The 15344-nt window shown below is 43.7% G+C and overlaps 1 protein-coding gene across 1 annotated transcript in view; it reads right to left on the bottom strand.

The window, feature by feature from the left end:
• The window catches only part of SEC16B (SEC16 homolog B, endoplasmic reticulum export factor), an 82837-nt gene that overhangs the window by 49143 nt on the left and 18350 nt on the right, over nt 1-15344 (bottom strand). Inside the window, 5 exon segments of the mRNA XM_078156479.1 lie at nt 1271-1418; nt 3934-4054; nt 6045-6165; nt 7157-7266; nt 10213-10582. Coding sequence (XP_078012605.1) covers nt 1271-1418; nt 3934-4054; nt 6045-6165; nt 7157-7266; nt 10213-10517 — 805 coding nt within the window. The 5' untranslated portion in view covers nt 10518-10582.

Genomic DNA, 15344 nt, shown 5'->3' with positions numbered 1-15344 from the left:
CAGCTCAGGGACCTTTTTTATCTTTCTTTGTATTCCCAGTGCTTAGCATAGTGCCTGGCACACAGTAGGTGCTTCATAAATGCTTGTTCAAGGCTGACTTCAGAAAAACCTGGAAAGACTTCTATGATCTGATGCTGAGTGAAGCGAGCAGAGCCAAGAGGATTTTGTACACAATAACAGCCACGTTATGCAATGACTGAGATTGTTAAACTGAACCCTTCTCAGCATTACGAGGATCTAAGGCATCTCCAGAGGCCTCGGGATGGAAAATGCTGTCCACGTCCAAAGAAAGAACTATGGAAGTCGAATCGCTATCACTTATTTTTACCTTCTGTTGAGTTTTGTTTCATCTTTCTGGTGGTTCCTCCTATTGGTTTTAGTTTTTACTGACAACTTCACTAATGTGAAAATATCTTTAATGGGTATGTAAATGTAAAGCCTATATCAGATTGTGTGCTATCTTGGGGAGGGTAGGGGGGAGGAAGGGGGAGAAAAATTTTCAACTCAAAAGCATATGGAAGTGATTATTGATAAATCAAAATAAATTAATAAAAAAAATGTTTTAATAAATAAATGTTTGTTCACAGATCCCAGTTTAGAACCCTTGCTCTAGAACCTCTATATACCAGACCTATTACAAACATGTTACAAGGTTTAGCTGACCAATCCTAAGTGATACCCAACAAATTCTTTCTTCTAATGAGCAAGAAAGGCCCAATTGCTACAAAACATGAAAAATCCCTGGTTCTCGAGATTGCATTTCTCTGAGAATTCATCATCTCAGAAAAATCATTTTGCTTTGTGAGTGACCTTCACCTTCTCCATCCCTTCCTGATTTCTCCTCTCTAGGAATCTCTTTTTAGACAGACCTTCCTATCTAGGTAAAAAAAAGAAAAAAACACCTTTTATTATCTCATCTCCCAAGTGGACCACCATTGAAATGTCAGATACACCCTCTAAGAATCCACAATAACATCTTCATTATATAGGAGTAACTAGAGGACAAGAGATAGGAGCCTCAGATTAACATCATAATTAAAATCCATGCTATGGAAGCCGATGAGTTCAGCCAATTAGCAAGATTTATTAAGTATCTGCTTTATACCAGATTCTATTGTAGGTACTGGGGATACAAAGACAAAATTTAAAAAATCCCTGCCCTCAAGGAGCTTATATTTTACTAGGGAATTTAAGGGCCATTTACAAATGAGGCAGGTGACAGGCCTCTCTAGGTAAGCATAGCTTCTTAACAGACCCATGTTACTGCTACCTGTCTGAACAGGACTCCAGGTCTTCAAAAGGGCGGAATCAAACTGATCAGAAGAATCCAGCATGTACTGGCTGAGCTCATAGCTGCTGGAGCTAAGACCTGACTCTTTATACTGCTGGAGCAAACTGGACTCATCGGCCAAAGAAAGCTGGAAATTAAAAAAAAAGTCAACAATCAATCAATAAGCATTGATTAAGCACCTACTATTTGCCAGGTACTATGCTAAGCACTGGGCAATGGAAATACATCTGGAAATACATTGAGAAGATGGTACTCCATCAGTTGAGTAGATCATTGCAGAGGCCTCTCCCTCCTGGTTGCTCTTTTAAGAGATCCAAAATTCCAACTGCTCAGTAAATACTGTGATAGTGAAAGGATTCATTAGTAGTTCAATTCATCAACAAGTATTTACTGAGCTAGGCACTGTAAAGCAGCAGTGTTAAACTCAAGTAGAAACTGGGACTGCTAATCCATATGTAAGGATCCCTGTGGGCCACAGACTGACTTAGTTTTTAAAATAATGCTAAGATTTATTGTGTTTTCATGTATTTTGTTAAATAGTTCTTAATTTATTTTGTCAAATAATATTAAATTATTTTGTTAAATATTTTAAAAGTTAAATTTATATTTGTTAAACATTTTCACCTGGTCCCAGCCACACTCAGGAGTGGGTCATCTGTAAAAGGTACAGAACCATAAGGCATAGCCCTTGACTTTGGAAACTTATAACCTAAATGAGGAGATAAGACCAGCATACACAAAACCACATAAAACCGAATAGGAAGAGATCACTACGTTCGTTGGAACCTATTATAAGAACCATAGGGATTCTGCAGAGAAGTCCACACTAGGTATCCACCTAGTGTGTGGTGTGACTCTGTCTTCCTACCTAAACTAAAATATTCCAATAGCTCACAGATCCCTGAGAAGAACAAAATGACAATCTACGTGACTTCAAGGGCAAGAGGCCAATTCAATTCAACTCAACAAATATTTATGACATGCTTACAAGAGCAGTTCTCAAAGAGTTCCCCAGAACACTGCCACCATATTGCCAGTTCTGTGGATTCTTGCTGGGCATGCCTCAGATTGTACTGAACTTACATAGTCAAGGGCATGTATCTGTATCTCCCAACTCTCCCTAGTGTTCTCTTTCATCACACAGAGAATAGTACTGTTCTGTGAGCTAAAAAATAAGTTTGAGAGCCCCTGGCCAACTATGGGCCAGGCGCTGTACTAGGTAGACCCTAGAAATACAAAATGAAAAAGAAAATTGTCTCTGCCATCAAGCTTAAATCCTACTGGAGGAAAAGAGTGTACAGAGAGTTAGTAAACATTTATTAAGCATCTACTGTTGTTCCTTGTCCTTTGTTTTCTAAGAGGACCAATGACATCATGGGTGAATTGGATTTAAGTGAGGCACAGTTGCAGTCATCAGCCTCACTCTCCCTTCCTGAGTCATCAAAGTCCAGTGGCAGGATAAAAGTTAAGACAATTGGCCATGGCCTGGGATACGGTGGATGATCTTGGCATCTTCTATGCCTGACCGAGTTCTAAGTACTGCATGACGCCTGCCTCAGCTGCCTTCATGGCTGTTGGAACAAACTGTTCTCATCCACTCATTCTGTCAGAGAAAGTATTCACATACTTGGGGTTAGCCCAACTATTGAGACCATCTGCCAGGGTGTGGCCCCTGCACATTCTACAGCTTCTTGGAGCCCCAGGTGAAAGAGTTGAGTGAATCAGGTAGACACCAAAGGTGGATGAGCAGCCCTGAAAAGGGCTCAGCAAACCCTCACACCAGAGGCGCTAGTCCTCCTGAATACCCCACACCAGCTTGGTGGCACAGTGGTTAAATACCAGGCCTGGAGTCAGGGAGACTCCTCTGCCTGAGTTCAAATCTGGCTTCAGACATTCGCTAGATGTGTGACCCTGGGAAAGTCACTTAACCCTGTTTGCCTCAGTTTCCTCATCTGTAAAATGAGCTGGAGAAGACAAACCACTCCAGTATCTCTGCCTAAAAAAAAAAAAACAAGCACCCAAATGGGGTCATGAAGAGTCAAGCACAAGTGAAACTCAGCAACAGCACTACATGACAGGTGCCCTGCTAAGCTCTGAGGATACAGAGAAGGGCCTAAGACAGTCGCTGCCCTCAGAGAGCTCACAATCTAATGAGACACTCGACATAGAAAGAAACTGAATGTCAAGAGAAAGAGGAAGGTTTGTCGTTGTTCAATCACTTTTCAGTTGTGCCTTGACTCTTCACAACCCTATTTGTGGGTGTTTTGGCAAAGATACTGGAGTGGTTAGCCATTTTCTTCTCCAGTTCATTTTACAGATAGGGAAACTGAGGCAAACAGGGCAAAATGACTTGCCCAGCGTCACACAGCTAGTAAGTGTCTGACGCCAGATTTGAACTCAGGAAGAGGAGTCGGCCTGACACCAGACCTGGCATTCTGTCCTCTGCGCCACCTTGCTGCCCTAGGTGGACTTTGCATCTGGAATTTAGAAGTAGAGGACCCTGATCAAGCCAACTGTGGCCAGGGCTTTGCAGAGTGCTGGCTGCTGGTGAGACTCAAAAAGACACTGTATACTGAGAATGAAGGTAGTAGCTTCCTAACTGTGACAGGTCAAGAACCTCCATGTCCCAGCAGGTTAGTTACCTCACTAAGCCGGGTGCTGGCACCTTCCAAGGTGCTCGGCTGCAGCTCCCCTTCCCCTGGCCTTTCTTGCCTGGCAGAGTCAGAGACTGGACTTTCCTTGAACGCATCATAACTTTTAGACCTGCAGTAAGCGGGACAAAGCACGGTGAGAACCCAACATTATGCAAACACAAATGAGATGGTACTTTTGCTGGGGCATCACGGGCCAAAGGGAGAAGCAAAGGACCCTAGCTGTAGAGCAAGGAAGGACCTCAAGGCCCATCTAGCACAACCCCTTTATTTAATAGATCAGGAAACTGAGGTCCAGAGAGATCTGCTGCCTTGCGTAGTAGTCACAAAAATCAATAAACGTCAGAGACTGAGATTTGAATCTATGTTCACTGATTGCAGAGCTGGTATTCATTGCATTATGCCACTGTTTCTCTAATGAAGACATTCTCTCTTGTTGGCCTTTATAACACAGCAATTCAACAAATAAGAAAAAAACTATCACCTGCTTGGTGCAGTGGCCGGGAGTAAGTCCAAGTCTGTAGAAAAGGCTCCTTCTCTATTGGTCTAAGCAGACTCAAGTAATCTTCAGTTTAAATAAAAATTCTTAGATTTGAGAGGGACTCAGCTGGGCAAAGACACCAGCACAGATGGGTTTCTGCCCTCTTTTCCTTTTCTCTTACTCCCTGGACTGTCCCCATTCTTCCATTCTTCATCCCAGAGGCCAATTTGATGCTAACCCATCTTTGATACTACCAGTCCAGAGCAGGATGAGCATCCTACACCCAGATCACGGCTAACCATGAGAATAATATAGAGACCAGGTCAATTCAGAAAATAACAACTAAGGACCAGACCTGTGCCTTTATTAGTGTAAAGAATTCCCAGTGAGGAAACTCTCTCCATCAATGTATATCAAGACCTGCTCTGCCATTTATAATCTTACAGAATGACCTAGAGCAGAGGTGCCAAACTCACAGCTCCTTGCCTCAGTGCTGACAGAACTAGAATAAGAAGTAATTGTGAAATGATGAACAAAATAAATAAAAATACAATGCAACATAGGTAATGTTAATATGTGGTTTTCTAGGTCAATATGAGGCTGGCAGGAATCCAGTTCTGCTTGAGTTTGACTCCACTGACCTAGAACACTAAGAGTTTAAGTGACTTGCCCATGGCCAAGCAACCATGTATCAGGCAAGACTCGAACCCACACCATCCTAAATCTAAGCTGGTTCTCTTAAGACACATGCCCAGCTGCCTCTCTCAGACTGATAACAATGAGTTGTGGTGTCTTCCAGGAACAGGCCTGGGCCCAAGACTCAGATTGACCTAGATCTTTAGACCATAGCAGATATGGGTCTCTTCTCCCAAGAATCTATCTTGAAAGCTGGATCAGGTCTCCTGGGCATTCTAAACCTAAGTAGATTCTCAGAATCCAACCTGGTCTGTATCCAAGTACCTGACACTGCCACCACTCTAATGCAGGTCCTCATCATCTCACACCTGGACTATTACAATGGCTTGTGCTTTGGCCTCCCAAACCAATCAGTGGGTACCTACTGCCTCCAAGATCAAATACAAAATCCTCTGTTTGCCTTTTAAAACCCTTTGTCACCTGGCCCCCTCCTAGATTTCCAGTTTCCTTACACCTTACACTCCTCCCCCTTGCTGTTCCTCAAACACAACATTCTCTGAACGTTTTCAATGGCTGTCTCCATGCTTAGAAAACTCTCCCTTCTCATCTCTTACCTCCTGCCTTCCCTGACACTTCAGTTACAATCCACCTTCTACAGGAAGCATTGCCCAGACCTCCTTAATCCTAGCGTCTTCCTTCTGAGACTGTGCCCAATTTATCCTGTATGTATCTCATTGTCTCTCCCACTAGACTGCAAGCTCCCTGAAGGAAGGGACTGATTTTTGCCTTTCTTTGTATCTACAGAGTTTAGTACAGTGCCTAGCACATAACAGGCACTTAATAAATGTTAGCTGATTGGCAGACCAGGCCAGCACAAGACTGGCCTTGAAGTTGAGGGAAGAAAACACCCTTTGTCCCAAAGTTTGCTTCAGCACTGTGACCGTGACTAGACGAAGGTGAGATCTTCTTTTGTTGCCATACTTACCCAAACTGGATTTCACCATTTGTTCCAAATGGACTGCTCTGTCTTTCCTCATGGTAGTCACTGTAAGGGCTTTGATCCCAATAATCTCCATGCCTAGTGTAGGGACTCCCCTGCCTTGGAACTATAACCAGAAAAAAAAAAAGGGAATGAAGACAGTTCTGATTTCTGAGAGGTCAGAGCTGACATGCTTGTTTTCTCAAGAAGGGTACCTGGGGCAGCTAGGTGGTGCAGTGGATAGAGCGCCAGCCCTGGAGTCAGGAGGACCTGAGTTCAAATCCGGCCTCAGACACATAACACTCACTAGCTGTGTGACTCTGGGCAAGTCATTTAACTCACAAAAAAAAAAGAAGGGTACCTAAGCAATGCACCCAAAAATGTATGTGAGAGGCATGAGCCAGAGTTGCTTGAATGAGGAGAAAGCTGGAAGTGTCAGCTTCCGACACACAATTCCTCATCCCCCACAGACTATTAAGAGCACAGAATTATACAATGGTGGGGAGATGGAGGTGGGATGTACGTGTGTCTATGTGTGTGCAGGCAGCACCAAAACAGCCTCCTTCTCCTCTCCAACTCTGTCACCCACCCACAACTGAATGTGCTCCTCCCCTCCTTGTAACTGTGGAATTGAACATTTTCCACAGGTGAACAATAGCTAGAGAGGTCTCACCCCTAAAGTAGAATCTCTGTATTTTATGGGATGCAGGAGGAGGTCTAGTCTAACTAAACCACTGGTTTCGTCAATGAGATCACCATATACTAAGGAGGCTAAAGTCAAACATTTGGTTCCCGTATAGTTCGGCTGTCCACTGCTCTCAGATTTTGGACTTGGTTACAAAAACTACTAGGGAGATGGAGCAGTACATCAGCACATCTCCAGTATTACAAACATAAATTAAGGGACATCTCTTAATCATGGCGGATCAATGGCATTCTCTTAGTAGACAAAGGACAGCAGCTCCCTCCCTGGCTCCATTCCTCAGGACCAAGAAATGCAGATGTCTGGTTTAAGGTTACCATGGCACAAAACTGCCAGGCATGACTCTACTGGTGAGTTCCAAGGCCACCCGCCTATCTGGGCCAGCACCAAGTCCAAAGACCAATGGCATCCATACCTCCGTCTTCTTTCCGCAGTTGTGAGTGTCCATGATAATAATTTCCATAGGTATACTCTTCCCTTGTGCTTGTAGGAGGGTAGTGCTGATATGTATTCTTATATCCTGACCTGAAATCACACACACACACACACACACACACACACACACACACACACACACACACATATAACACAAAACAAAATAAAACAAAACACTGAAAGAAGGTACAAGTCAAGAGAAGAGATGATAATCCAGCGCGGGAAGAAATTGGCTTCCAAGCAAGTCTGTGACTCAGAGGTAGGAAGAATGGCCTGAACAAAGTTCAGCACCAAGGTCAGAACAAGACCCAAAGCCAGAGCCCAGGAGAATTTAAAGTTTCAAGGGACCTTAGAGATCCTCAGGACAATTCCCCTCATAAGGAAAATGAGGTCCAGGAAACTGAAGTGATCTCTCCAAAGCCACATTAATGCTATTAAAACTGAGAGAAAGAGTGGTAGCTAGGTGGTGCAGTGGATAGAGCTCTGGCCTTGAAGTCAGGAGGACCTGAGTTCAAATCCAGTTTCAGACACAGTGACACTTACTAGCTGTGTGACCTTGGGCAAGTCACTTAACTCCAATTGCCTTGGGGAAAAAAAAATAAAAAATACTATGCTTACCTCTACTTCCATGCAAGTCAAGGGTTCTTTATAAAGCTTTTTTGTAAAGCCCAGACACCACCATAGGGCACCAGAAAGTGGAGCCCACCAGATAGGCTGGCTCCCTGGGCCTTGCCCTCTACATTGCTGCTGAACCCTATGAACCCCTAGGCCTGTCCACCTATCCTACTGAAGGACCCTAAGGACCATAAGCCTTTCCATCCACCTGGAAGCTGAGCTCCTGGTGTTGTCTCCCCCTATTAGAACGTGAGCTCTTTGATAGCAAGGACTCCTTCACTTTGCTATTTGCATTCCTAGCTGAATGTTTGAAACATAATAAGCATTTAATAAATGCTTTTCCATTCAATTTCTATTCCATTCTCTTCCTCCATGACACCACAAAAGGATGACATCCTAGGAGACCTTTTCCAGGGGTTGGGAACCTGTAGCCTCGAGGGCCCACGTGGCCGTCTAGGTCCTCAAGTGTGGCCCTTTGGATTTGATCAAAAGGCCACACTTGAGGACCTAGAGGGCCACATGTGGCCTCAAGGCCACAGGTTCCCCACCCCTGCCTTATCTCATATCAACCCTTTCTAAGACAATTCAATTCAATTCAATAAGCCTGTGGCACTGGACACAATTCTGTATATGGATTCAATTACGATCACAGTTTGAATAAATATTAAAAATGAGGAACTGAAGTAAGGATTTGGGTCAGGTCACTTTAAATGTGTTTATTTTCCCCTCATCAGTCCTTAACCTGCCATCCTTTGAAAGCTAACAGACCAAAAGAGAATGAGATAAGGAAGATCAGTCACTATTCTTACTCAGGCATGAGTATTACTTTGTTTTCTGCTACAAATGCTTTGAAATAATTTCAACTAGTTGAACCTGTGGGCAAGTTACTAGCACACTACTATAACTGCCATCTTTTTCTACCTCTTTCTCATAAGAAAAAAGCAAGAAGGGTAACTTGGGTGTAGGCCACAGCCTACAATGAGTCATAGGCAGGACATGATTAGGATTCGAGAGTCCAGGAACCTCCAACCTGAAATCAGCTTACTGAAATCCTCTGCTTTCTGAATTTGTAGCAGTTGTCATTTATTTCTGATGTCTGATATTTTCTGAAGCTGCTGAAATCATCAAAATAGCAAGAAATTAATGATGTCACCACTCTATCTGACCAGCCCACTGTGAGAGGGGTCCTTTTTTTTTTTTCAAGAATGCCAGGAAGTAGAAATGTAACTAGAGTATAACAATCGGAGCAGCTAGGTGGTACAGTGGATAGAGCTCTGGCCTTGGAGTCAGGAGGACCTGAGTTCAAACCAGACCTCAAACACATAACACTCACTAGCTGTGTGACCCTGAGCAAATCACTTAACCCCATTGCCCTATATTTTAAAATAAAAAAAGATATAGAGTATAACAATCAAGGCTTTGTCCTAGGATACCAAAATTTGGAGGGCATCCACTGCATTGAGTCCTTCCACAAGCTAGAAACAACTGACCTTAACACCTAATTAGCAAGAATTTTTTCCCCTTTGTTCTAGACTTGTGATTTTCTATTGAAACAGGGAAAAGTCTTAGTCTTAGAGGGCACTGAGATGCCTGGGGTCACACACTAAAGGATGTCATAGGTGGTACTTGAACCAGGTCTACCAGACTTCCAAAGCTGGCTCATTATCTACCACACTATTCTGCTTCTCCCCATTAACAAGATTTACTAGTTTAAAGAGGAAGCTAGCAAAGGACATGTTCCTTCCCTGCTTGCAGACCCAGGGTAGTCAAACTCCAGTGGAGACCAAACTGTTCTGGCCACACTTAGCAGCAGCCTTTTAGCATACAGGGGGCTTTTGTCTCCACACCAAATGTTAGAATTCTAAGGCCTCCCCCTCCCATTCAGCTGAACTAAAATTAATTTTAAAAGTTGGGGGGGGAGTGAGAATACATTTCATGCCTGGGAGTGTCCCATGCTGCTTGCTCTGGGTACAAATATTGCTATGGCTCTGCCTAGAATAAGGGCCTTTTAGTAGACTAGAGATTTTGTCGGGATTCCCAGACAGCCGGGCTCTATCTTCCCGTCTGACTGCCAGAGTATCTTCTAATTCCTAGTTAAACCTTTATTATTGACCACATGGCTGTAGGCTCACAAAGGGACTATAGGGGAAGAAATAAGAGAAAGGAATGGGTTGAGTTCACAGCCATTTATCCTCAGTCACTGTAACCAATTTGGAAGCAAAAAGAATTTGGCACAGACAAAGAGGGGAGTTGCTAAGGAAACAGTACAGAGGAGGATAGAGTGAAAAGTAAATGAAGAAAAGAAGTCTCTCAGCCTAGCCTGTTTAAGAAACCCTAGCTATCAAAATCCTATCATTTAAATCATTTCTTCCCTACTTTTTAGGAGATGTCAATGCTGGTTCTACCCAAGTCCAGACTTACCTGGGATACAGCTGACTGGGATAACCACCTTCATAATATTCAGTCCCAGAATGATATTCAGTCCCAGAATGAGGCCTACTCTGATCCCCTGCCATATATGGGTGGTTTGTCCACTGGTAGTCTGCCCATTGATTTGGCCATGATGGAGGGCCCCCTCGAAGGTCTGACCACTGGTAGAACTTCTCACCACTTTGCTGAGGTTGAGGGATCATCAGCTTGTGATAGCCACCCCTCTGAAGCCCCTTAGGCTGTGCTGCAGGCCTCCCTTGGGGCTGAGGCTGTGGAACAGGAACCCAGGGCTCCATCCCTGGCTGTCCTCAGAGTTTCTCTTGAGTGTTGATTGAATCAGTGTTGCAGCTGCTTTATCTTCCTGTGGACCAAAGAGAAAACGCTACTTGTCATCATCATCATCGTCATTATCCTCATCCAAATCCTCCTACTCATCATCATCAAAATTTAAGAACACATCGGTACATGGCCCAGTGTTAGACTGAACAAAAATAACCATCTCAACCTGCTTCCTAAGACACTTTCAGATGGATGTAAAGGACATTTCAGACACTGAATGTGTCTGAAAAGTGTGAAACGAGCATGAATTAAGTAACTTGACAATGATATTAATCATATTTAAATACTATATCAATCATATTTAGAAACAATAGAAGAAATGTATCTAAGCCAGTTAATGTAGAGGGAATCATGGGAGCTGACTATTTAAACAAAGTTGATAAAAATGAAAAAAATCAATTTAGCAGATTTGTGCTGCATTATACCATATGTTTGCTCATTAATTCATCCATCCATTCATCTGTTCACACATGCATCCATTCATTCGATTCATTCAACAAATATGAAAGGTCCGGTGGGAGATACAAAGAAGTATTTTTATTTCAATATGAACAACCAAAGCTATTCTTTAAGTAGAAAGAAAAGTGAAGCTTCTTCTCCAAAAGATATCTTTCTTATATCCCTAAGTAACTCTCTAAGCACAGTTCCTCCTACTTACTTCCAGTAAAGGGAAAAGATGAAAGGCACGCTCGTTCTAATAATAGCTAGCATGTATAAAGCTTTATAACAACCTTCAGACGTAGATGCTATTATTAGCCTCATTTTCAGACGAGAAAATGGAGGTCAACAGAGGTTAAGGGACTCTTGCCCAGGGTCACACAGCTAGTAGACAGGATTGGAAAGCAGGTCTTCCTGACTCCAGACCCAGTACTCTGTCCACTGTGCTACCTGGGAAAGTGGGACAGTTAGTTGTGTTCCACTACTCAAGTTCCATTATTGGGACTCAAGTCAGTATAATACCTCAAGCTAAATCCAACCCACCACTTACCAAACTTCTCTATTACTGTCAAGGGCAACACCATCCTCTCAGTCCCCTAGCTGTCACTCTTGTCTCCTAACTATCTCTCATCCTCACACCTCCATATCCAATCTGCTGCTCCTCTTTACAACATCTCCTGAATATGTCCTGTTCTCTCCTATGACTCTGCCACCATTCAGGTTCGGGCCCTCATCACCTCACTACTGGACTACTACAATAGCCTGCTGGTGGATCGCCTCCCCACTACAATCCATTCTCCATTCATTGCTAAAGTGATTTTCCTAAAGAACAGATCTGACCATGGTACCCCTGAATCCAATGAACTCAAATGGCTCCCTATCACCTCCAGAATCAAATATAAAATCTTCTGTTAGGCACTAAAAGCCCTTCATAACCTAAATTCTCCCTACATTACACGCCTTTCAATCCAGCGACCCTGTCCTCTTTGCTCTGTCAAGAACAAGACACTCCATCTCTCTGCTCTAGTTATTTTCTCAGGCTATCTCTCATGCCTGGAATGTTCTCTCCCCTTATCACCTCCCAGCTCCTTCAGCTTCCTTCAAGCACCAACTAAAATCTCACCTCCTTACAGGAAGCCCTTCCCAGTCCCTCCTAATTCTAGTGCCTTCCTTCTGTTGATAACTTTATTTTTATCCTGTACATAGTTGGTAAATATTTATCTGCTTTGTTGCCTCTTGCACTAGATTATGAGCTCCTTGAGGACAGGTACTGTCTTTTACCTTTCTTTTCACCTCTAGCATTTAGCACAGTGCCTAGCACATAATAGCTGCTTAATAAATACTTAGTGGATGACTGCCTCCCATGCAATATCCAGAAGCCATCCTTACCTAGTCTGTTTTCTGGATGCCTGGGCCATTTCAGCCCTGATCCCCTCTTCTCCCTCAGGAAGCATTTCAGGATGGCAAAGTTCTGCTCAGTCTAGTCCAATCTGATCTACCCTTAAAACTCCAAGCATAAGATCAAGATTCCCACCAGAGCAAAAAGTCAAAAGAATGCATTCAAACAAAGTGGGCATCCTCCATTAGTGTATGAGAACCAGAAATCCAAAACTTAGCAGGGAGTAGTAGAAATGCACTCCTGAATTTCAACAAAGGACCAGCATGGGAACTCTTAGGTCTGTCTATCGGCAGACCCCTTCTTCAGTTACACTCACAATCTGAGGCATTGTCTTACCAGAACCACCCCTCTCCATTGCCTAAACAAGGTGCAATGAAAGTCCTTTGTGGCAGACCTACAGAGAGCAGACACAATGACTTTGAATACAGTGACAGGGCTTTGGGAATCTCCAGAGATCCTGCTGGGCTTTACGCCCTTGGAACATAGTAGAATCCCTATGAGCACACTGCTTACCTATAGTCTCCCTAAAATTTCCACTGGACAGACACACCACAGTCAAGACACCAGTCACATTGCAGAAATCAAAACATGTGTTCTCCTTTGCCAAAACAACACCCCTGTCCCTCCCACCTATCAATCAGCAACTGATAATCAAATCAACGTGACCACTGCTTCTGTGGAGGGCATGACAATCTACTGCCCTCTGGCTCTACTTCGCAACTATAGGTTGCCAAGTCTAAAGGTCCCTTCCCTGGCTACCATTGCTCACTTGCTCATAATCCTTCATATCAATCCCTTTCCTTATGTGACCGCATCTTATTCTACCTTACTTTTCCATTATGCCCCCTAGAATCCCTATAGTATTGCTAGTAAACTATTCTTACTAATAGCCCTGTGCCCTCCCCCCAGAAATTACGTTATAAAGATTTTGTATTTAATGTTCTGCGTACACATCGTTCTCTCAATAGATTGTGAACTTCTTGTGGGCAGGGACTTTTTTCATCTTTGACTTTGTATCTCTGGTGCCTAGGAGAGTTCTGAGTCTAGAGCAGGTGCTTAATAAATGCTCATAGAATTAGATATTTAATGATTCTGATGAATAAAGCACCACATTCGAGGGAAAGAATTGAAAAGCGTTCATGAGCCATCTGACAGAGAAGTGATATACCTACCTACACACCAAAATAAACAACACTCCTAGAACTGTCATTTCAGAGCTGACTGTTACAGGAGGTCCCCTGCCAAAGCCAGGACACGGGGCCCAACACGTGCATAACATACCGTGCGTACACCAGCTCGGATCAGATCCCCTCCTTCCAACTTCAGTAGCTTTAAAAACCTCCTTGGAATGAGTCTGTTACTCCTTTTCTGGAAGAAACTGTCAAAGTCCAGCTGCCACATACACTGATACCTACTTGTCCCCTGACTCTCACAGACTCTCGAAGTTACCTTTACAACTGCCCAGCCTCTCCTGAACTGATTAATCAGAGCAAAGTCCAGGCTGGCTAGCTGCCTGTGGGACAACCTGTCTATGACTGTTTACTCAGAACACTGTCAGGTCCCCTGCTCAGGGCCTGAGCGGCTCAGGTTCATGTAAAACTTCTAAACCCTCAAAGCAATAGAGTGAGTGAAAAAGTAGCCTCCAAAGCTAATTTCACTGCCCCCTACCACGCTTTCTTTCCTTTCATCTGAACAGACTGCTCCCACTGGGAGGACTGTCATCCGGGTTGAAAGAGTTTGTTGTTGCCCTTTTTCTTTTGCTTTTCCTTTCATTGAGTTCTACCGCATTATTTAATCTGTTTTCTTCCAGGAAGCTGATGAAAATGCCCAACACAGAGCACTTGAAATGTCTTTTACTAAAACTATTAAAAATCCTCTCCCACAGAAGAACTCCCCTAACTTCACATAACTGGGAGACATAAATTGTACTTTTCAGAGTATGTTTCAAAATGCCTGTTGCTCAAAGAAAACGTCAACACAAAGTGGGATCTCATGTTCCAAGGAGGGACTGATCCTGTTACTTCTTACTTCTATTGTCTCATCCTACGTCAGGCCACTCTAAGCACAAGGAAGGCTGATGGGGGGTGCAGGGCAGACACACACCCCTCCTCTAAGGACCTCCTCAGCTGTCTGGCAGAATCTCTGCAGAAGAAAAAGAAAACAAGGAAAAAAGCCAAAAGGGCTGAGGAGGTCTGCAGGCTCACTTCTATAGACCCACATAAAGGGGAGGCTCCTCCCTCAGGAGTCCAGACCAGTGAAATCATCTTGAGGTTCCAGTCCCAGGTACTGAAACCCATTCCCTGGGAGGTACCAAGGGGCAGCCCCAGACTAACCCATTCACCTAACAGACCCTGTCATTAAGACTTAAACCAGAGTTGTCTTTTCGTCCTCTTAATAAGGTTCCAGGAGGCATGTCCATACCCATTAGGAAGAGGTGTGGAGGAGCAAGGATTCCAAGTGAAGATAACAACCTTGTAAACTCAAGTTATCCTCTGAGACAAAACTGAAAGAAAGCCTAGAAGGAGCTTTAGGGAGGTTTGGGGGTATAGAGTGAGGAGGGACTAGAGAGTTTATGACAGACTGGCTCAGTATTCTCAATAAAGCAGGAAAGTTGAAGAAAGAGGGAGAGAGACAGAGAGAGAGAGAGAGACAGAGAGAGTGAGAGAGAGAGACAGAGAGAAGAGAGAGAGAAGAAGAGAGAGAGAGAGAGAGAGAGAGAGAGAGAGAGAGAGAGAGAGAGAAGAGAGAGAGGAGAGAGAAGAGAGAAAGAGAGAGAGAGAGAGAGAGAGAAAGAGAGAGAGAGCGAGAGAGAGGAGAGAGAAGAGAGAGAGAAGAGAGAAAGAGAGAGAGAAGAGAGAAAGAGAGAGAGACAGAGAGAGACAGAGAGACAGAGAGAGAGACAGAGACAGAGAGAGACAGAGAGAGACAGAGAGGAGAGAGAGAGAGA

The sequence above is a fragment of the Phascolarctos cinereus genome, unplaced genomic scaffold (genome assembly GCF_003287225.1).
Source record: "Phascolarctos cinereus isolate Bilbo 61053 unplaced genomic scaffold, phaCin_HiC Scaffold_5;HRSCAF=322, whole genome shotgun sequence".
NCBI lineage: Eukaryota > Metazoa > Chordata > Mammalia > Diprotodontia > Phascolarctidae > Phascolarctos > Phascolarctos cinereus.
The sequence above is the reverse complement of the archived record's forward strand: the minus strand, read 5'-3'. Positions and strand labels throughout refer to the sequence as shown.